Genomic DNA, 21151 nt, shown 5'->3' on the forward strand with positions numbered 1-21151 from the left:
CAGAGCAAATCATCACAGCCTCATTTCAAGTCACATCTTTGAAGGGGGTTCCTTTTACATGTCACTTCACTTTCTGGAATGTTTCTCAGGAGGCTGCACGGCCTCCCAAGCCCTCAGGACCATAACAGCATCAGCACGGACTGGCAATTGCCGTGGGAGTAAGAATGACATTCAAGTCAATATAAAAATGGCCGTTAAGAAGGACATCCCACAGCCTGTCAGAGGGAGGCTGAGGCACCTTAACTGGAATCGGGGGCCCTGATGACATGGGGGTGGGACACTCACCTCGGCTGTGAGCTGCCGCTGGGCATCCTTAGCAGCCCCCAGGTGCTGGACAAGTTCCTCATTTTCCACTGTGCACTAAAAGGTGGCAGAGGTCAATCAGCTTCTCTTTTAAGATACTTAGAAGAGTCTTCTTTCCTCTTATTACCTGATCTGTTGTGATCTTATCACATGTCTACAATGAGATTTTTATCTTATACTGGAGTAAAATGTCATCTTTTATAAAATCTCGAAGGTAAAGTGTTTCCTATATCCCTATTCATTCTCTATAGCCCACTCCCCACCCCCAAGGTCACAGCTGCTCTCCACGCTCACAGCAAAAGTCTGATGTGGGAAACTACGCTGTTTTTTGCTGCTTGATCTTAAATCTAAAGGGGTTATTGTTCTGCTGCAGAACATACCAGATGCACTGTGTAAAAACATATACTAGACTAGATGATTCATAATTAAATTCCAAAACTCCATACCTATAGCAGCTTTCTTAATGAATTTTATTAATTTGCAGATTATTTTTAGAAGATAAGTGGTGAAAAATATAATCCCCTTGCCAATTCAGGGGCAACCAGTTTTATACTATTGAATGCGCTAAGCTTTTTCTCCAAAGGAGGAGCACAAATTCCTAAAATAGGAAACCAAAGGGGTAAATGTCCCTTCCCAATCTCAGAATGGCCACTTTTGTATCAGCTAGAGAAACAGAAACCTTACAGCTTTTGCCTTTTTCTGCAAATCAACTATTTGTGACAGCAGGTGTGTGATCTCCTCCTGCTGGCGGGCAGCATCTTCCGTCTTCTTAGCCAGTTCCTCTGAGATACTGGCAATCTGCACGTTGGCATCCCCTTTGAGCAAAAAACGACAATCACAAGAGTAAATCAGAAAACCCCATATGCAGACCAAGAGAGAATGGTTTCTTTGTGGTTTGTACAAGGAAAAAAATCTTTATCACAAGACATGGTGGGGGGAGTGGAGAACGTATATGAAGAAGGACTTAGAGTGCCCATTTTGCTACAGAGTAAAAGCAAAGCAGCTTCCTGGGGCTCAGTCTGTCGTGAGAAGGACCCGACCCCAGCTGTGGCTCCCAGGCTCAGTGCAGGGGCCCGACTCCCCTAACCAAGGCTGCCTTCCCAGAGGAAACCAGGCAGGCTTCAGGAGTCAGCCAGGAGATGCCACAGGAAAACAAAGGTGTGTCTGGGCAAATCCCCACATTCCACAAATGAGCAGACCCACGTCATTAACAGGAACCCCTGCTGCACTCTGTTCTAAAAAGGAACTATGGCCATGCAGAATACAATTGCCTTGGGTGTTTTCAACCCATATTCAGAGCCATAACTCATTTTACTAGATTTGAACATAGGGTGTGTTTCATTTACTTAGTATTCTGCTGAAACTCAAAACATTCTGTTTGCCCTTTTGTTTGACTTTAACCTGTAAACTTAGAATGCAGAGGATGGAGAGAAGTACTTATTTGCAAACCTGAGAAATCTGGCCTCAACTTTCACAAATCAAATTACTAGAAAGCAGTTTCTCAACATCTTCAACACAGGACTCTGACACTGGGCCTAACTTAGCCATTGAAGACCTCCAGTATTCCAGTAGAAAGCCAAAATTAAAATTAAATATCTATCTCAGTGCGAAATTGAGATGATGTATGGCTGACAACCTACACCCAATTTCTCACAAATCAGGGGGAGGGGTGCCACGCAAGATCAGGGGAGGCCTCTAGTCTTAAGATAGATGCCACTGAGCCCAGGCTGGCAGGGAGACTGCACTTGATCAAGGGTGATGCAAATCTGCCTAGTCATAATGATGACAGGTGTGGAAAGTAAAAAGACAGAAAAGGAGTGGGGCAGGAGGGCCGGGACATACTCAGCTCCTTCACACAGTCGTTGACCAGCTGCTGCTCCTTCTCTTCATAGGTGATGGTCTCCGTCTTTAGCTGGCAGGCCTGTGGACAAGGCTCAGGTCAGAGGCCCTGCATTCACACCTGGGCTGGTTGGGCAGGCAAGTCTGGGGCATGGCGCAAGGGCTAACCTGGGTCTGGGAAGCCACCCTTCAGCATCTCCCCACCTGTCACCCATTGCACCCTCAAATACAGAAAGTCAATCCCAATGCTCTGCTTAGATAATGAATCTCAGGTTCTCAAAGCCGAAAACGTGCATCACTAGAGCGCAGCACACAGAGCAATGTGCACAAGAGCCATTCACCTTGCTCTGCTAAAACTCTGTAAACACCACCCCTGTGTCATTCTGTTTATTCATCTGTGTCTGTCTCAGCTCACAGACGTGGACCCCTTTGTGACCCAAACAGTGCCTAGGACACAGCTCTGCCTCCCACAGGCATTCTAAGGCTAACCACGACAAGAATGGCTAACACTTACGCACCTACTTTGTGCCAGGCACTGTCCTGTGAAGTACTGAGTTAGTTAACCCTCTGTATTCAGCTTAGTAGAACAAGGTACAATATGAAAGGATTAAAATTCAGAGACACAAGAGCTACCCCAGGTCTCTGGATAGCTTCATCCCAGCTGAAAAGGTGGGAAGATAAGAGATCTGAAGGACCCAGGGAAATGCCAGTTAAAGAGCAGGTGTCCCTGAGCTCTGGGGTCCTGGCCCCAGAGAGACACTGCACTCCTGCAAGCTGAGGTGGAAGAGCCAGGATCTGTGGTTGGGATCAGAATCCCTCAGCTTGTTTTAGGTGAAGGTTCTGAGCCGGACCAATCGCTGTGCCCAAGACTGGAGCATTTCCTGGAAGGGGCAGCACTGGACTCAGAATGAGGACCACTGGGCAGCAATCTTGGCTCAGCCACTGGCTGGCAGAGAAGCTTGGCAACCCATCAGTAAACAGCAGACTGGAAGAGGTGAGGTCCAAGAGAACACGGACCTTTCCTTGTGCATAAGTGCATCCTGTCGAGTGCAGACATGAGGTGCTGTCCAGTGTGTGGGGAAGTTCAGGGTGACAAGTGGTCTGCCCTACTGGAGGGCTTCGGGGAGCCCTGGGCCAGCTTAGGTGGGCATGCAGCCCAGACCTGACAATCAAGGACCTGATAAACAGAGCTGCCCCATACCTCTGGCTAGAGAGCATAAACTCACCAATAATTAAGACAAAATGCACTAAATTTGCATGCATCTGTGTTTCTGGATAGAGGCAGCAGGTGAAGGGAAATAATATGGGGTTTGGAGTCGCAGAGACTTGCAAATCCTGGCTTTGTCATTCACTAACTTGCAGGATCTTGGCAAATCAAAACACCCAGCAGTCTGGGTCCCAGTTTTCTCACTGTAAATGAGAATGAAAATAACCAGCTTCCAGCTTTGTTGGGAAGAATTTAAAAAAAGAATGCAGGCCAGTGCCTAGCACAATGACTGGCCAATAGAAATACTCAAAAGATGAGCCAGCCCTGAGGGCCTAGTGGTTGAAGTTCGGCACTCTCACTGCTTCGGCGGCCCAGGGTCAGTTCCCAGCCACGGAACCACATCACTCGTCTGCCAGTAGCCATGCTGTGGTAGCAGCTCACATAGAAGAACTGGAAGGACTTACAACTTGAATACACAACTATGTACTGGGGCTTTGAGGAGGGGGGGAAGAAGTTAAAAAAAAAAAAAAGCAAAACTCAAAAGCTGAGTTCCCAAGTTATCTCAGCTCAGCCTTTTTAACCTAATTAAAATGTCTCCAGCTTCTTGTGTATATTTCCTGACAGCACACCTGACCTGCAGTAACATGATAGAGAGGCTTTCACACTGGGCCTCTAGGGCATTGCTGCGTCAGAGCTGGAGAACACCATGGAAAGACCCCACTGTGGGAGGTTTGCCCCGACTGTGGAGGAGGAGGGACTGGCCACTTGCCTGTCCACACACTGCATAACTCAGCAGTCTGTCAACCCTGCCCGATGGCGTGCGCTGCACTGGAAGGCAATGCCCAGCACATGAGTGAGGCACGCCTGCTGGGCCCTGGTGGCAGCTGTGAGCCAAGGTTCAGGTTCCTCCACAGCCCATCTCCTTTGAGAATGGTGCTGTCACCACGGCTATTCTCGCCAGATAAGGCAGACGGGGCCACCACCCTTCTAGACAAGAGCAGGGAGTGCACTTCACCTCGGATCGAAGTACCACGTTCTCCTCTTCAAGGTCCTTCAGCTTCTTTTGAAGAGAATCCAAATGAAAGTAATTCTGAACAGAGGAGGATGACTCATTCCTCTTCAGCCTGGAGGGGGGCAGCGGGGGCAGGGGGGGCACGATCACTTTCTAGACACAGAGATGGTTCCCCCCTCCAGCTGGCAAACCACAGGGAAGTGCAAAGGGCTGTTTCAAGGAGAGTCCATGACATGCAGGTGTGACAACGACCCACAGGCTGCTCCCTCCCCCCCAGTAAAATAGCACCTGCCGGGGCACAGGCATACCAACACTTCTGACCCACATCCCAGCTCTGTGTCCCCAATTTGCAGTTGCCATATTGCCTTAGAATTCGGGGGAATCAACTCTCTTTGAAGCCTCCACAATTCCAGATGCCTGGGAGTTTATTTAATACTTATAATGAGCTTCTAGGTGCCAAGAACTGTTTTGAGTACTCTACATGTCTTAACTCATTTAATGCTCATAACTCTAAGAACTATTATTAGCCCAATTTTACAAATGAGGAAACAAGTACAGAGAGGTTAAGTAACCTGGCCAAGAGCACACAGCTAGCAAGCCACAGAGCTGAGAACTGAACTCAGGCTATCAGGTTCTAAGTTCGCGCCCCTAATATGAGGCTCTGCTGACTTAGAGAAACCCCACACTGTCTGTCCCCAGGACCCACCATGGCACCTCTGGCTCCAGAACTCTATTTTCTCTGACAGCAGAGCCCACCCTGCTACCCATTAACGTGCCGGGCCAAGTCAATCTAAGCTGACCAAGAAGCAATAAGAGCCGGCTAGAGGAAAACTAAAATCCCACTAAGAGAGTAAATCATTCTTTCTGAGACACTCAGAGATGCTTGCCCTGGAGAAGGTTGAGACCAGCTGACCTGCATTGCTGGTGAAAGTGACCCTGTCTAGGCAACTCCAAGGAAATGGACAACAGCCGGCCCGTGCTGTGGCCTCCAGACCAGGCCCTCAGTGACTTACGGAGTTGAGCACACGGACTCCGGCTCGCTCTCCTCCGCGGCGCTGGTGTAGAACTGAAGCAGCTCGTCCTTCATGGACAGCTCATGCCGGAGCTGCGACACCTGCACAAACGGAAACGGGCCGTCCTTCACTCCCCAAACGTGACCACGTCCCCACTAAGGCCCACCTACTGCTAAGTGACAACGTTTTTAAGATTCCTGATTAAAAGTGAAGGCATGTAATTGATTTTCTGCTATTCAAAGAAAATAAAGGGTTGAGTCTGATCCCACTTAAGAAAAATATAACCCACTACTTTTTGGCAGAAACCCCTCTACTTAAATTTTTAATTTTTACTTTGGTACAGAAGAGAGGTAAGAGGGGACTAGAAGACTCTAGAATGATGGTTGTGGGGGGACAAGACAGCATATGGGCTCTGCAAATAGCCAGATGACCAGCTGGGCAAAAGGCCAGAGAAATGGGTCATGTTACCAAATGAAAGAAGAGGCCATTTGCTTCTGCTGAAACCAAATCCCATCTGGAACCAGGACCCTGACCAGACCCTGGGGATACCAGCTCTGGGGGGGTGCAGCTACAAGCAGCTTGTCAACCCTCACTCTCACACTTGGGAAACCTCATGGCCTCATCCAGTGACTGCTGCCCCCTCTCAGGGCTCAGGGCCAAGCCTGGTCAGACTGCTTTGTACTTGATGATCACGAGATAGGAATTTCAGATACAGGAAGAAAAGAGGCAGCCATTAGGAACTGGCCATACAGACTACTGCTAGAATGGTTCTGCAGATCACACTGATTTATACCTAAGGTTTAGAATAAACAAACCTGTGCCATAAAATCTTCCACTTGCCCTCTCCCCATTCAGCACTGATGAATAGGGAACCAGCGCTGTAAACAAGAATTGTAATTCTGTTCTAATTCTTTGTCTCTAATTTGACTTGGGGTCTATTTATTCCGACTTTCCTACACAATACAGTGAATATATCTTCCATGGAGAGGCCAATTTTATGTGCATGAGCCTTCAGCTTCAACACCTAGACCAAGGACTGAGTGATGTGCCAAAGAAGGACATATCACAGTTCTCAAATTCAAAGCTTTTTCAAGGGAAAAAAGGCATTTCCACTCCCACAGTGTAGGATGCTCTGTGTGAGAGGCAAGGAAACTCCAAGCCAGGGCTGTAATGTGGAGAAGCAGCACATGAGGACAATGGGTGACCAGTTACTGGTTCCCGGTGGCATGTCCCTCTGCTAAGAAGGGGCTCAGACAGGGGCCAGGCTGACCTGGCATGCTTTATAGCTGAGAGAAGGGGATTCAGGTCACGATGCTGGGGGCAGGAAAAGCAGAGGTCAACCTCACACAACTGTGTCGACCGTATCATCTTTTCAAGAAAGCCCAGGATTAAAATTTTTCTTATATAGTGGCAATTCTATTTCATCATATTAAAACTATAATTAAATCCTGACAGCAATAGCTGGGAACAGCTTTAATGAGGGAAAGGTGTGAACACATCTTAGGGACATGAATAAGGGCCTCCCCTCTCCCTCTACGAAGGTTTCTTGATTAAAAAAATAAGGGAGAAGAAGGAAATCAAATCAAAGTCTTCAGAGTTAAAATGCACTGTTAAAAGAACAAGATGATGGGAAAGAAGCGACAAAGTGGGACCTGGTCTACCTTTTATTCTAGCAACCCCACTGGACTCCGTGGCCTTCCTCCTCCTGTCACACCATATCCCTTCCAGAAGAATCAGTGTTGCTCCTCCAAAAACTTCAGCTCTTAAGTCAAGCCTAAAACATTCACATCCTCCCTCTCATCACTGATCTCCATCAGCTAAGATTTTTATCATGAAAATAATAGGGTTCCTATTATGAAAACAATAGGTTATTTTTTTTGTTTTATTCTACACACACAAAATTATATTGTAATGATGAACGTGCAATTGCTGCCTTACTCTGCAGCCTGAGCTAGCCTCCGGCCTGCCCACGCTCACTCACCAAGCCCTGTTTATTGTTGTATTAGCCTGTGTGTGCTTCTGCCGAGTGCTTGTGATCTGGTCTCTTAGAGGACCGGGACGGGGCACCATGGGCCTACTGAATGAGAGCTGTTCCCACTCCGAGTGACTCCATCCACACTGTCGGAAGGACAGACAGTGAACAGAAGGAGCCAGAGAAAGGCAGCTTGCCGTCTCTAGGGTGGCCCCTTTAGCACAGGCAGCTGGAGCTGCGGACTTGGGTGTGCCCTCGGGAGGGCCTTTCTGACTGGGGCCCCATTACATCATCATCTTCGATGGTGCCCAGCCCGAGTGCCTTTGCCGCCAGCTCTTACCTCCTCCCTGATGTGCTCCACTTGCTCTTCCAGCAGCTCGTTCCTCTCGGTTAGTGTCTTGTTCTTCTTCAACAACGACTGGCCAATCCGAGCAGCCAATTCTAAATCCCGCTCTTTCTAAGAAGGGCAGAAGCGAGAGCAGAGAGTCAAAAGCCCATGCTTCCTGAAGGAGCCAACTGCGCTCAGTGTCAACTGAGGAAAACAAGGGCATTTAGAAATAACAAAGCAATTAATAATTCACTGTCCATTCGCCAGCATTTGATACCTGTTCAAAGAGGAGTACGCTCCACCCACAGATGGTGCCAGAGCTACGCAGACCTTACACAACAAGAGGGAATCTTAAAATCTAATGAAAACAAGTTTCTGTTCCTACAGAAAAAACATGCTTCCGAACACATTTCTCTACCACTGCCTTTGGTGTCTGTGTCATCATTTGATAGCCTGTCTCTACCTGAGGGCTGGGCTGGATTGCGTAGCCAGGATCCACCGTGTGAAATACTCAGTAACTATTTGCTGGATAAATGAATGAATCCAGAAATTCCAAAGTGCTCTTTCAGTGAAGCCAAGAGCTGGCTCAGGGAAGCAGCCTCTTTAGCACACATCAAGCTGGAATTTATTGAATTCCTTATATTTGCCTCAGATGAGACAAAAACGTTTAAAGTTGTTCTGAAATACAACTGCATGCTTCTTTTACTTAACGGGAGGCTACTTAGGCTTTATTTTTTAAAAAATGTTTTCAAAATGGAGACCTAATGCATAAAATTGCCCTACTTCAGAGACAAAGACTATGTTAAGGACACAGAATTTCCTGAGTTCAGCTGATGACATCACTTGGAGCAGAGCAGTACACAGAGGAAAGTCTTCAGTGCCTATAAAGACACAGCTGCCATCACAGGAGCAAAGATGGCCCGACAGTGGAGACAGTGGGCAGATGCCATCATCAAATGCAGACTCATCAATCCCTGCCCAAGAGCCTGCTTGCCACTGTGGTTAGATTCAACTGGCTCACTTTTAGGTGAGGGTTGGCAAGGGGAGGAAAACTCTGGAAAACTAAATCATTTAAGAAGCCTATGCTAGTTATTCTGTTCACCTGGTGTAAAAAGTAGACAAACGGGAACATTTAGTTTTGAGCAAAAAAAACAACAACTGGGGAGGAATCCCAGCTTCTGATCGCCTATTAACTAACCACACAGCCCTGGGCCAATGGCTTCCTTTACCAAGGATCCTACCCTCCAGATGAGTGTTTTCAAAAGACAGGCTATAACTGGTTAGTAGGTTGAGAAGCATTGTAGTAACGGCAATAAACATTTTGGTTTAAATGAAATTCAACAGCACAGAATTGAAAATGCCAAAGTGCATTCCATGTAATCAGAGTATTACTTCACAATTACACTTTCGTTTGTCATATTTACTTATGTGAGTACTGAGTCACAACCTAAGATGCGTTTCTTATCGTGGGCACTGGTCAAAAGTTGACCTGCACCAGGTGAACCGTTCTGCTCTAAAACGGTGAGAGTTCAGGTTCCCTCATCTCTAAGGGGGTTAGGGTAGAGGGCCAGACTAGATACCCTTGAAAAAAATCTAGCTTTATGATTCACTGAGTTGTATGACAAAAAAAAAAAAAGCATAAGCAGCTTTTCTTCCATATCCACTAAATTATTCCGTGCAATGTGGAACACCTTCCTTTGCTTGTCACAGGCCTTTCACTGAATTACGAGTAGAGCATTGGAGGTCAAAGTCTGGGAGGACTCTGGATTCAACAGTGATTTGGCTCTCTCTCTTGCACAGATGATGGTGTCTCTCCCCTAGGTCTTCCACAGTCCTGGGATCTGTAACTGCTGTCACCACTGTCCCAGAAACCAGCTGGGTGTCACATCAAGTGAACCATAAATACCTCCAACTCATTCCCACAATTTGTGCCTCCCCATCATGCCCTCTAATGGAACAAAGGGGGGCCAGTGAGTCTGCCCAATTAACCGAGATGCTCCTCTCTACGTATTCATCCATGCCAGCTACAGTGTCTACCAAGGAGGCCTTATCACAATGGCCCTTTATCACTTCTCAGACTCAACAGTTGTGCTTATTTGGTACCTGGAGGAAAGGACCCAAAGGAATTGTGTGAGGGAACCTGCACATCTACCTCTCCAGGGGCCAACTCAGAATTAGCAGCCGGGGCCGGTGGTTTTAGCCGGCTGACAGTTCAAACTGCAAAACCACGTCCAATTCCCTTTGGAAGTGTGGTCTCCACAAAGCTCACTCAACTCTACTAAATTTCTCAACTAGAACAAGTTCTCAGACTGAATACCAACGGTGCTTGATGCTCATTGGCTCACTGCCTCTCTGTTCTGTGCTGCCATCATGCATTCAAGCTGCTAAGTTCCAACCAGCACAGACACTTTATGTGCCTTAGTCACATCCTGCATGCAGATTCCACTGCACACAAATCAAGCGCAAAGTATAATAATGAAATCCAGCGGGGAGAGGCACTGCTAGAGCACTGGAAAGATGCTGGAGGCTTCCCAGGGCCCAGAAGGAATGGGAACAGCCAGGGAAGAGAAACAAGTAGGCCAGTGGAAGCCCGCACCCCTCCCATTACCCCCAAACCTCCCTTCTCCCTGCCCACCGAAGGGGAGTTCTCACGTCATCTATACCCAAAATCTAATCTCTAGAGTAACACAGGTATAACTCTCTGCTGGGGGAAATAAAAAAGCACGAAGTTATAGTAAAAATATTTATGGATTGGGGCCAGCCTGGTGGCACAGTGGTTAAGTTTGTACGCTCTGCTTCAGCGGCTGGGGTTCCCAGGTTCAGATCCCAGGCATGGACCTACACATCACTCATTAAGCCATGCCGTGGTGGCATCCCACATACAAAATAGAGGAAGATTGGCACAGATGTTAGCTCAGGGCCAATCTTTCTCACCAAAAAAAAAAAAAAAAAAATTATGGATAAAATAAAAAAATTCACCAGAAATGGTATCATAGTGTCTCTCATTTTCCTCTCTAATTTTACCAAGGCAACCAGCTGATTGGGTTTCTCTTTGAGAATTATAAGAATGAAAAAACTCCCATTTTTTACAGCTAGCCAACATATGATAAACGTTTACTTCTAAAAACAGGAAACCAGCTAGGAAATGTAGTTGGATTCAACTACAGTCAGAATAAAAAATTACAAATAAATAATTTAGGTCCTTTGAAATAAGCTACTCAAAGGACTGGTTCTTTTCCTCTCCAGCAGATGTGGCCAGTGGAGCTCCCTCCAGGTCTGCTCACTCCCTCTTTGTGGATCTGCTTGAAAAGACTGTGACTTGCCTCTCAGCCCCTTTTACCAACAGAAACCTGGTGCTGCCTGACACATCCCTGGAGATGGAGAGCAGCCTGCCTCCCACACTCAGCAGCTGACTCATCTCATTCACCCATTCTTGATAAAAAGCATGACTAAGGGGCACTTGGAATAACCCTCTTTGTAACTGGGGAGGAGGCAGCTTTGCCCAAAGGTAAATTCCGAACAGTAGCACGCCAGGGTAAGCCACAGAATCCTCTTCCTCTTAAACCCAGAAGAAACTTCACGCTGGCCAAGGGCTGTGCTTTGGCATCCTGTGCAACCTCCCCAGCACCCTGCCTGCATGTGGCAGGTATGCAAACCAAAGCAAATGACGGGAGGAAATGGAACCAAAGCCAAGAAAAGCACAGCACAGTAGTGTACAACTGCCACCTGACTGGGGCAGTTCGACTGGAACCAGGAAACCTGCCTAGTTCCAAAGAAAGGCAGTGACTGAGACCTGATTCTTATCAGGACAAGGAAAAGGACGGCATATATCAAACACACGGATACCCACAGATCACTGCCATGATGAGCCACTAAAAACAAAGAAGGCACAACCAAGAGCCACCTGAAAAAACTGCCCTCCCAGTATACCTCGCAGTAACTCAATTTTTAAAAAAGACAACAGCCTATGCTTTATACACGGACACTCATGTCGGAAATTAGCTGGGAGAATGTGAGCTATTCATAACCAGTATGTGCATAAAGGGCTGGAGTCCCAGGCTCCCTGGGAAGCGGTCCTTGCATGTCCAAGCAGGGACAGGTTTTGCCCTATGGAGGCATTGCCCAGCACTGCCAGCTCAAACTCAGCAGGAACCAAGAACAGTGGGCAGCGTCCCATAAAAAAATTTACCTGGTTCAAAACATGTCCCACTGACAATCAACTAATCAAGTTCCCCAAAACTAAATAAACAGGGCAATAAACACTATAGCCGGAACCATCAGAGTGGCATGCATTGCACTTAAGGGCCTGGGTTGGAAAGCAGCCGTGCGATCTTGGGCGTCTGCTGTCCTCTCAGATTCAGGTCCCTTCACTGCAGAATGGGGGGAACAGTAGCATCTACTTCTAAGGGCTATCATAGAATTAATGAGATGATGCATGGACAACACAAAGCTCTCAGTGAAATTTTACCCTTAATAATAAGCATGACAACAGAGGTAGACATTTATCAAAGGTCTATCATTTCCAAGGTTAAAGGGAGAAAGAAATCATCAAACAGGGTCCCCACCTTAAAATAGCTTCTAACTGATTGAGTTGGATGAACAAACCAAACAGAACTGCAGGGTGACTCGGGGGCACAGGGGTCGGCCGGGGCACAGACTACTGGGCCGTGGTGATGCTGATGGCCTCAGAGGTCCTGGTGAGCCCTGCAGCACAACACTGAAAGCCAGGAAAAGACAGAGGTGGCCAAATGGTGCAAAAGGTGAAGGATGGGAGAGCAGGAGGAAGGTCCTCAATGACAAGTAAGAGGAGGTTTCGGAATGGGACCAAGCGTGTGACCTTGAATGCCGCACCGCGTTCTGAGAGTCAGGGGAGGGCAAGGTGATTACAGAGGGCTTGGGACAGTGACAGCACAAGGAAGTGTAGAGCAGAAAGAAACTAAAATCTCACTGCTGAGGCTCCAGGAGCTGGATTGGTGACCTTGGAAAAAAATAAAGGTATAGATGTAGGACCCCAGAGAAGACTTGATGACCAACTGGGTATGGGGTGAAGAACGGATGCTGGAAACACTATAAGATCTAGAGAGCAGTGGCACTGTTGGGGGAAATGGACACAGCAGGAAAGAGTCCATAATAAACCATTTTCAAAAGTCGGTGGTGCCAACCAAGGCAGCCTACCAGGTGGCTAATGCCAGCCGCTAGGATGACTGCAACTGGAGCACCACCAGCAGGCCTGTGCCCTAAAATGCCTCGCTAACTGCCCTGTCACACAGCCAAAAACCTAGTGTCACTTATTTGGGGCTGAGGAGTTTGTAACTTCTCTGACAGGCAGGTGGTCAAGCAGGTCTCAGCTCCTGCCCCGACTCAACTCAACCGGGTCTATCAGTGGGTGGCTGGCCTCCAGGAGAATGCGAGGGGAGTGGGCTGCAAGGCAAGTGAGCCCTCAGGAACTCAGAGGAAATTGGAAGGGGCCAGACCCTCAGAGCAGGTCTGAAAAGGCTCGATGTGTAGAAGGCAAAAACACAGGGAAAGGGAAAGACATAAACATGGGGTAAAAAGATGTCCCCCCAAAACTCTGGGTCCCACCACTCCTGCTTATCCTGTGCTTCAACCTGGTCCTACCACTGGCTGGAAATTATAACAACAGTTTCTACATCATCTACTCTTCCTGGAGAAAAAAGAAGAGTCACATGACCCAAACTCATTCTCGATTCTGGAGCAGAAACAAGGGTCTGAAAGTTAGCGCCTGTGCATTTAAGGCCTGATGGGGGGTGGGGGGATACAGTGTTTAAAGATGGGTACTTATCCAATAAACACTTACTATAACAACCTACGGTGTTCTGGTCTGTTCTAGGCGTGGGGATACACACATTATACTCATCTGTTTCTAGAGGCCTTCACAGCACCGTAATTCTCAACAGCCAAAGGCTGAGAAGAAACCGAGAAAACCACAGTCTCTTCTAAAATACCAGCAGCTCTTTTAATACTAAGCAAGTTTCCTAAGTTTTTCCTGCCAGGCTTACTTTGGTTATTTCCATGCTGACACTGTATAATAATATCCATTTAACCCGATGTAAGTAAAAAAACACATTACAAAGACACGGATAATGATGTATTTTTCCGCTATTTTGGGGATACACTCAAAATATTTTGTTAGAGGGGCCGGCCTGGTGGCATAGTGGTTAAGTTCACGTGATCTGCTTCAGCGGCCCGGGATTCATGGTTTCAGATCCTGGGTGGGACCCACACACTGCTCACCAAGCCAAGCTGTGGCGGCATCCCACATACAGAATAGAGGAAGACTGGCACAGATGTTACCTCAGCAATAATCTTCCTCAAGCAAAAAGAGGAAGATTGGCAAGAGATGTTAGCTCAGGGCCAATCTTCCTCACAAAAAACATATATATATATTTGTTAGAATGTACTTTAACGGTTTTTTAAAATCCTAAACTGAGCATTATAGCAAGTATTTCAACGCTACCCTATTTTGTGTCATTAATATATTCCTTTTAAAGCCTAAAATACCTTGCACAAAGTTACACCTACAAGACCTGCATAGCTATCAGTTTAAAAAAAAAAAAAAGTCAGTAAATGATACCCTGAGAAGGCCCCATTTCTGAGATTCTTCACTGAGATAGACAATAATGTATGCTTTAATCAATATAATCAATTACGAGCGACTCCGCCTTCCCCTGAAACACTTACCTCCTCAAGAAGCCGAGTAACAGCATCTATGTCATTATATGTCTTGGTCATCTGGCCAACTCTTTCAGCACATAAAACTGCAAGAAATAAAAATGACAATGAAACAATTGATGCCACCAACCTGCCAAACAAAGGACTCATCTAAAAAAGTGGCCCTAAAGTTGTGCCTGTGTGTTAGGCACAAAGGGTCATTGGTTTTGCCGAATTCAACCTATACTACTCAGCACCACCGGGTTTCATTTCGCAGTTCCAGGGAAGAGCCCCAAGCTTTGAGGGGGTGACAGGGTGAAAGTGACCTCTAACGTTTGCAAAGCCTTGACACGTGTGTGCGTGTGTGTGTTGTGTGTGTGTGCATGTGCACACTTGAGCATGCTTAGAGGTGGTGCCGAGAGCAAGGCGCTGAGAGCAAGGTGCTGGAGGAGAAGGGGTGTGGCCTCATATAAACTCAGCAAACTGACATCGGCCAGCAGCACAGCCACCAATGTGTGAATTATCAGAAAGACGTACAGGGTCCACGCCTCACTAACCATAGAGACCCAACCATGTGGACAATGTGGAAGCCTTCAGAAAGCAGTCATGGTATAATTACTAAACAACAGTCTTAGGTGATCATTTCATAATAGCACAATGCCCCCTCCCTCCCCAAATGGCCTAAATTCTAAGGTTATGCAACCAGCTTCCATACCATGAAAACTAGGGTGATAGGTTTTTTAAATCCCCCCCAAAGAGACTACTACTACTAGTACACACACACACACACACACACACACACAGAGTGATATTTCATTACATATATAATTTACTGTGGTCATAGAGGCTGCATGCAGGCCACTTAAAGACTGTGTCTTTGTTCTCCCTCCACTGGAGAAAAAGGTTGTGCCATGAAAGAAAGCTTTAGTCGGCTGAAAAACCTCAGGGTTGTTTTATTTTAAATCAATAGCAAGGAATTGACTGGCAGTTCAACACACACCAAGAAGGTAGCATGCGTTTTATTCTGTGAAAGAAAGAGTAAACGCAAGTGGATTTAAAGGCAAGGTGTAAAATTTTTTGAAACCTGCCACTTTTGCAGTAATGTCTTAGTAACTCTTTATAACGAAGATTTTAGAAAATAATTCTTTAAGAGTCGAAGACTTGGTTCAGCTTTCACAATGACCCACTTTCAGTAACAGCTCACGCAAGGCATTTGGGAACTGAAGTGCATTATTAAGCCAAACTCAACAGCATTGCTAATGACAGACTGCAACTGGCATCTAATAGGTCTCTAAATATTTTATCAAATGCAAGCAGAGATCATCCTAGCGAGTGAGCTCAGAGAAATCTGATCTGCTGGAATGATTTTCTAGCTTCAGGAGGAGACCTGAAATCTGGTTCCAAATCTGCAGGCCTACCAACACCGAGCCCTGGGAGCCAGGGGAGGGGGCTCCCCTTCCGGCCTCTCCTCCACCCAGCACTTTAGGGCAGGAACCCACCTGCCTGCTGGAGGGCCGTGCACGGCCTCAGGCACCTTCCTTCCCTTCTCCTCCAACAGAGCTGCGGGGCAGGAAAGGCCAGGGAGATTTAGGGTTGCTTTAAACCAGAATTTAATTTGATGGAGATGGAGTCTAGCTCAAATTGCTCTAAATAGTTCATCAGCTTGAGGTCACTGAAATCCCTAAGTGAGGATTCCTATGCCACAGACAGGCATTCGTTTTTCCAGGCTGCACGGCAGGGGGTGTTTTGCAACAGTGCAGATAAAGACCCTGGAGCCGCCTGCCAGCGGCCTGGAGGCAAGCGTCACCAGGCCCATTTCATCAAGCAGAAACGGCGTTACAAAAGGCCTCTGTGTTGAAACCTGTATTGTGACTGGAGGGCCGGCCCCTGCCCGCCTTGCTCTCAAAGGACCAAGTCCTCTGCTGTCCTGGAATAAAAGAAAACTGGGCTACATTTTAACTAATCTGGCTCAATGTCACCCTAACATAAGAGAACAAGATTCGGAGCTCCTTGTTTCTCCGGAATTATATTAATCAGAAATTATACTTACATTTTTTAAGCTAAGTTTTTGAAGTGAGATGATTGTTGTTAATCATGTGTAATCACAAGCAGATGTAAGAAATAATACAGAGATCCCTTCTACCCTTTACCTAGTTCTCCTAGTGGTAACATTTTGTAAAATTATATCACAACCAGGGTACTGATACTGATACAACTCACGAATCTTACTCAATTTCCCTAGTTTTACTCATACTCACGTGTGTGTGCATGTGTGTGTGCACATGTGAATATTAAGCTTTATACAATTTCACCACCTATGCAGCTTCGTGTATTTACCACCACAAGGATGCCTGGTGTTGCCCTTTTATAAAGTTAATTTTAAAAAGCTTTAACATACTTTGACAAACGAACCAAATAAAACGTACCCTTGGGCCAGTGGTTTTCGCCAGCATTAAGCAGTCAGGCACATGTTGTCAGGGCGCACACAGTGTCAGGAGGCAAGGTGTGCCCTTTCCCGTCCAACTGGGGTGCAGAGGGATGCAGGGACCCCTGGAAGTCCTGAGGCCTTTGACGGAGCCCAGCTACAGAAGTCAGAAGCACAGCTGAAAAACTGCTGTGGACCGAGCCATGGAGGTATGGGCATTATCACAATGGGTGTGTGTGTGGGAGGGGGGTGCAGATTTATGACTCAGAAAAAAATTAGGATAGCCATGAAAATATTGGCATTTGGATGGAATTACAAATTTTAACTTTTTGTGTGTGCCTAAAAAATTTTTTTTGTAGTGACTGTGCACTGATGGGAAAAAAATCAGTTAAAATATCTTTCAGAAAATATATAGTTGGCTACAACACATGGTCCTGAGATCCTCCCTGAGGCCACTTTGAAGAGAAATTAGTAGCAGCAGATCTGCACTGAGCATACTTCCTACAGCCAGGCCTTGTTCACAGCCCTCTCTATGGATTATCTCATTTAATCCTCGGAGCAATAAGTACTACAACGTAGACACTTACTTACATTAACCCTATTTTACAAATGGGAAATGGAGGCCCAGAGAGATTATTTAACTTGCCCAATGTCACACAGCTAGCAGATGGCATATTTCAAAATAAGAAGAGATTCCCAGCAGGAGCAGCAGTTAACATTTATGGAGTTCCTGCTACATCTGGGATTTAATATGCTTTCTCTTTAATCCTCACAACAGCCCTGCAAGGCAAGCGTTGTTATGATGAGTACTCCATAGATGAGAAAACTGAGGCTCAGAGAAGTTAAAGACCCGACCGAGGTTGCAGCTAATGAGGCTGCATGGCAGGGACTGAACCTAGGCTCCTGTACTAAACTAGGGAGCCACAAGGGTGCAAGGGCAAGGCTGAGGCCGGCACAAATCAACAAGGTTTAGGAAGCATAAACAGAGCAACACGTATCTGTGATGCAGGGGAAAGAAAGACCCTGACCCTGGGGCTCTGGGGCTTAGGTTTTCATAGGAGACTCAACCAAGGCCATGAGGCCCTGGGCAAGCCCTGTACTTGTGTGTCTTGCGTTTCTTCTTCCAAGAAATGAGGGGGCATGGGTGATACCAAAGAGGGTGGGAAAATAACAAAGGATACCTTTAAACAGAAAGACACATACAGGCTGCACTTTTCAAGCACCAACTACCCAATCTACAATAAACCGTGGTCATTTCTCTCTATGGGAACAGTATCCCAAATGCAGGTTCCACTTCTGACCAAGGGAGTTCTACCTAACAAATCCAGTTCCACCCAAACAGGTATGTCCCCTCCCAAAAAAAAAACACAAAGAACGGCCGTTAACCTCTACAATAACTTAATAAGAGAAAACTAGGTCCAAGTCCTAGAAAAAGCAGTATAACACACCTATGGTAGCAAAGCAGACATACAGTACACACGGCAAACGGCCAGCAGTATCACACCCACATTAAACAATGTTCATTCTTGTGCACCAGGCTCTGTGCTGAACAGGACAGGAGACCTGCCCTCCTAGGGGCACAGAAAACAGGCAGCCCATGTGCCCTGTCAGGGCAACCCTGGACAGGGGTCCCTTGAAGGACTTTGGACTTTTACCATGGGATTGGGGGAAGCCACTGGAGGGTTTTCAAAGGGGCAGTGTTTTCTGGCTACAGTGCAGAGAAGTGCAGGGGAGGGGGTCAAGGCCGATGATTAATCCAAGGAAATCCTGGGTGGCAGGGGGGAAGGAGGGGACTGGTCTCTTTTCTTGAGAGAGTTTAGAGATCAGACTGGGTGAGAGGCAAATCAAAAGGTATAGGATCTGGGTAGCTCACTAGGACAAAGGGACAAGAGCACTCAGTTTCCTGGGCCTGGTGTCCCCCTGTGGGACAGGCTCATGAGACAGAAGGTCAGAAGCAAGAGGGGACTGACCCAGTGCAATCATTGGCATCGGGACAGCTGCTGAGATCACAGTGGAATAGCCGTCGAAAACCCTCAGCAGCAGGAGGCCCGCCTGCAGGAATGCCCTCCTCTGAGCGGGAGGTACTAAATCGTGGTTTGGAAGAATCCACTTGGAGATGTGAAGAGAATGAAGTAATTGAGTGCTTATTCTTTGGGACGGCAGGTGGGATCATGAAGCCAAATTTGAATGAGTGGCCCTAGGCTGCCTGACCAGGGAGAGAGAGACCTATGATTGGCTGTCCCAGCTAACGGGCGGGGGCGGGGGGGGGGGGGTGGTGGGAGGGGGAGAGGACAACACACCCAGGGTTTTGACAGGACCATATCAGAGGGGGCATCTGATTGAGCCCTCAGGCAGGGGCGGGAGAAGTGGGCCAGGGCTGCTGCCCGAGTTCAGGTAGTGGTGGGAGCTGGAGCGGGAAAGTCAGAGGCGGAACCCATGGGCCTGACTGGATGGGTGGAGGGCGAGGGGGTTCCAGCACAGACCCTGCTCTCCCTAGGAACCTGTGTCTTCTCCTCACATTCACAGCCTGGGTAAGGCTCCTGTGACATTTTGGCCCTGCCAGTCTTCTCCAAGAAACCATGGTTAGCAGACCTCACTTCTCATTCATGTACTACATTTTGGTGGAAAGATTCTCATAAAGTTGTTAGAACTAGCTCTCGTAACTGCTTAATTTTGATAACATTTCTCCCATGTCAGTTTTACATATCTTTGAAGCAAATGAATAAGTATTTCACACACACATGTATATACATAAACGTATATATAAAAATATATGCATATATAAATGTGTGTGTATATATATAGAAATAAATATCCCAAACCCTCAAAAGGACACTGTTTCCTTATAACTCAAAGATCAAGTAGCCAATATCCAGGAATAGCGAGCAGATATTCATGACTGCCGGGTATATATCCACTTTTGGGGTGTTTTGGCTAAGCGTTCTACCTTACTTACAGGTCATTCCTTTAATTAATTAGAACGTTGTTTTTTTTTTAACATTTTTTAGAACCTACTCTCCAGTCCTCCATCCCCAGTAATTTCTCCTATCTTCTGTACTTAGCATCAGTTTTTTTAAAGTAAATTCTATTTTTTATAATTTGTATTTCAAAACTATAGGCGTAGTGAATCAACTTTCAAAATAGACACATACGCCCCAGAAATTCTGATATGCCTGGCCAAGATAGAACCTGGTCTTAGGTGTCAGAGAAAAGAATGGTCCACAAACCAGTGGATTATCCCTCTCACTTTGACCAGTAGGAGCTGTTGTCAGTTGAAAAAATATCCCTACATGTGGTCCTGATCCTTCAGGAAGTAAACCTAATAAATGCTGTCCGCCCTATTCACAGAGGCAAGGGGTGGAAGGTGAAAGCCACGGCTAAAAGCTTCCCATAAATTCTAAATGAGTCACCACTGATGCTAAGTCTCCAGGCATTACGAAACAGATGTCCTTTAAAGCTTTGTCTACATGCTTTTGAATTTAATTGGTCTATGCTCTGCTTAGAAACCCCCACCAGCTCTGCCACTGCCTACAAGCAGCGGCCTCAACACATAAAATACACAGCCACCATCCTTACCTGACCCCAGCCTCCGTTTCTCACCTCCTCACCTGCTACCCGTGCCCATTCTCCACCAGAGCTTGACCAGACCCAACAATGCCACGCTCAGATACCTGGCCTGACCCGTGTGTGCCTAATATTTCCTTCTGTAGGGACTGTCTTTCTCCCACTTCTCCATCTGGGGAGTTTCTGCTCCTCCCCATGGCCCAGCAGAAGGATGGCGCCTCCATGGAGCTGACACTATCCAAGTCTCAGCTTTTCTGTCCACTGCTGTAAAAACTGCCTTTTATGGTCAGCTTTCCCCTGGAAGACACCTAGCAGACATCAAGACTGGGCTGATTTGGCAAAGCACTTTTGATGAGGGGGACATCGTTAAATAGCTGTTTTGACCCCTGCAGGGCAGCAACTTCCACTTATCTTGGCCAGACACAGTGCTGGTGGGTTAGACACACGTGTCCCCATACTTTATAGAAGGGAAACTCAGGCTCTGAGAAGTTGGATGAATTGCCTAAGTTAACAGAGACTTTAAAAGTCTCCTAGGTATCTGCCCAAGAGAAATAAAAATATGTGTCCACCCAAAACTTGCACACAAATATTTACAACAGCATTACTCATTATAGCAGAAAGCGGAAACCACCCAAACGACTCTCAACTGGCGAATGAATAAACAAAATGTGGTGTGTACATACAACGGAATGTGTGTTATACAGCCATGAAAAGGAATGAAGGTTTGAGAAACGCTCCAACATGGATGAACCTTAAACACCTTACGCTCAGAAGAAGCCAGACACAAAAGACGACATATTGCATGATTCCATCCGT

At 46.7% G+C, this 21151-nt stretch overlaps 1 protein-coding gene across 13 annotated transcripts in view; it reads right to left on the minus strand.

Moving 5' to 3' along the window:
- The window catches only part of TRAK1 (trafficking kinesin protein 1), a 177734-nt gene that overhangs the window by 28331 nt on the left and 128252 nt on the right, over positions 1 to 21151 (minus strand). For all 13 annotated transcript variants that reach the window (XM_070492967.1, XM_070492972.1, XM_070492969.1 and 10 more), the window contains 7 exons: positions 14377 to 14453; positions 7687 to 7803; positions 5375 to 5475; positions 4365 to 4473; positions 2146 to 2224; positions 988 to 1118; positions 286 to 360 (listed from right to left, as the gene is read on the minus strand). In XM_070492967.1, the coding sequence (XP_070349068.1) occupies positions 286 to 360; positions 988 to 1118; positions 2146 to 2224; positions 4365 to 4473; positions 5375 to 5475; positions 7687 to 7803; positions 14377 to 14427 (663 nt within the window). In that variant the 5' untranslated portion in view covers positions 14428 to 14453. The remainder of the gene's footprint in view (positions 1 to 285; positions 361 to 987; positions 1119 to 2145; positions 2225 to 4364; positions 4474 to 5374; positions 5476 to 7686; positions 7804 to 14376; positions 14454 to 21151) is intronic.

The sequence above is a fragment of the Equus asinus genome, chromosome 21 (genome assembly GCF_041296235.1).
Source record: "Equus asinus isolate D_3611 breed Donkey chromosome 21, EquAss-T2T_v2, whole genome shotgun sequence".
In the NCBI taxonomy this organism is placed as follows: domain Eukaryota; kingdom Metazoa; phylum Chordata; class Mammalia; order Perissodactyla; family Equidae; genus Equus; species Equus asinus.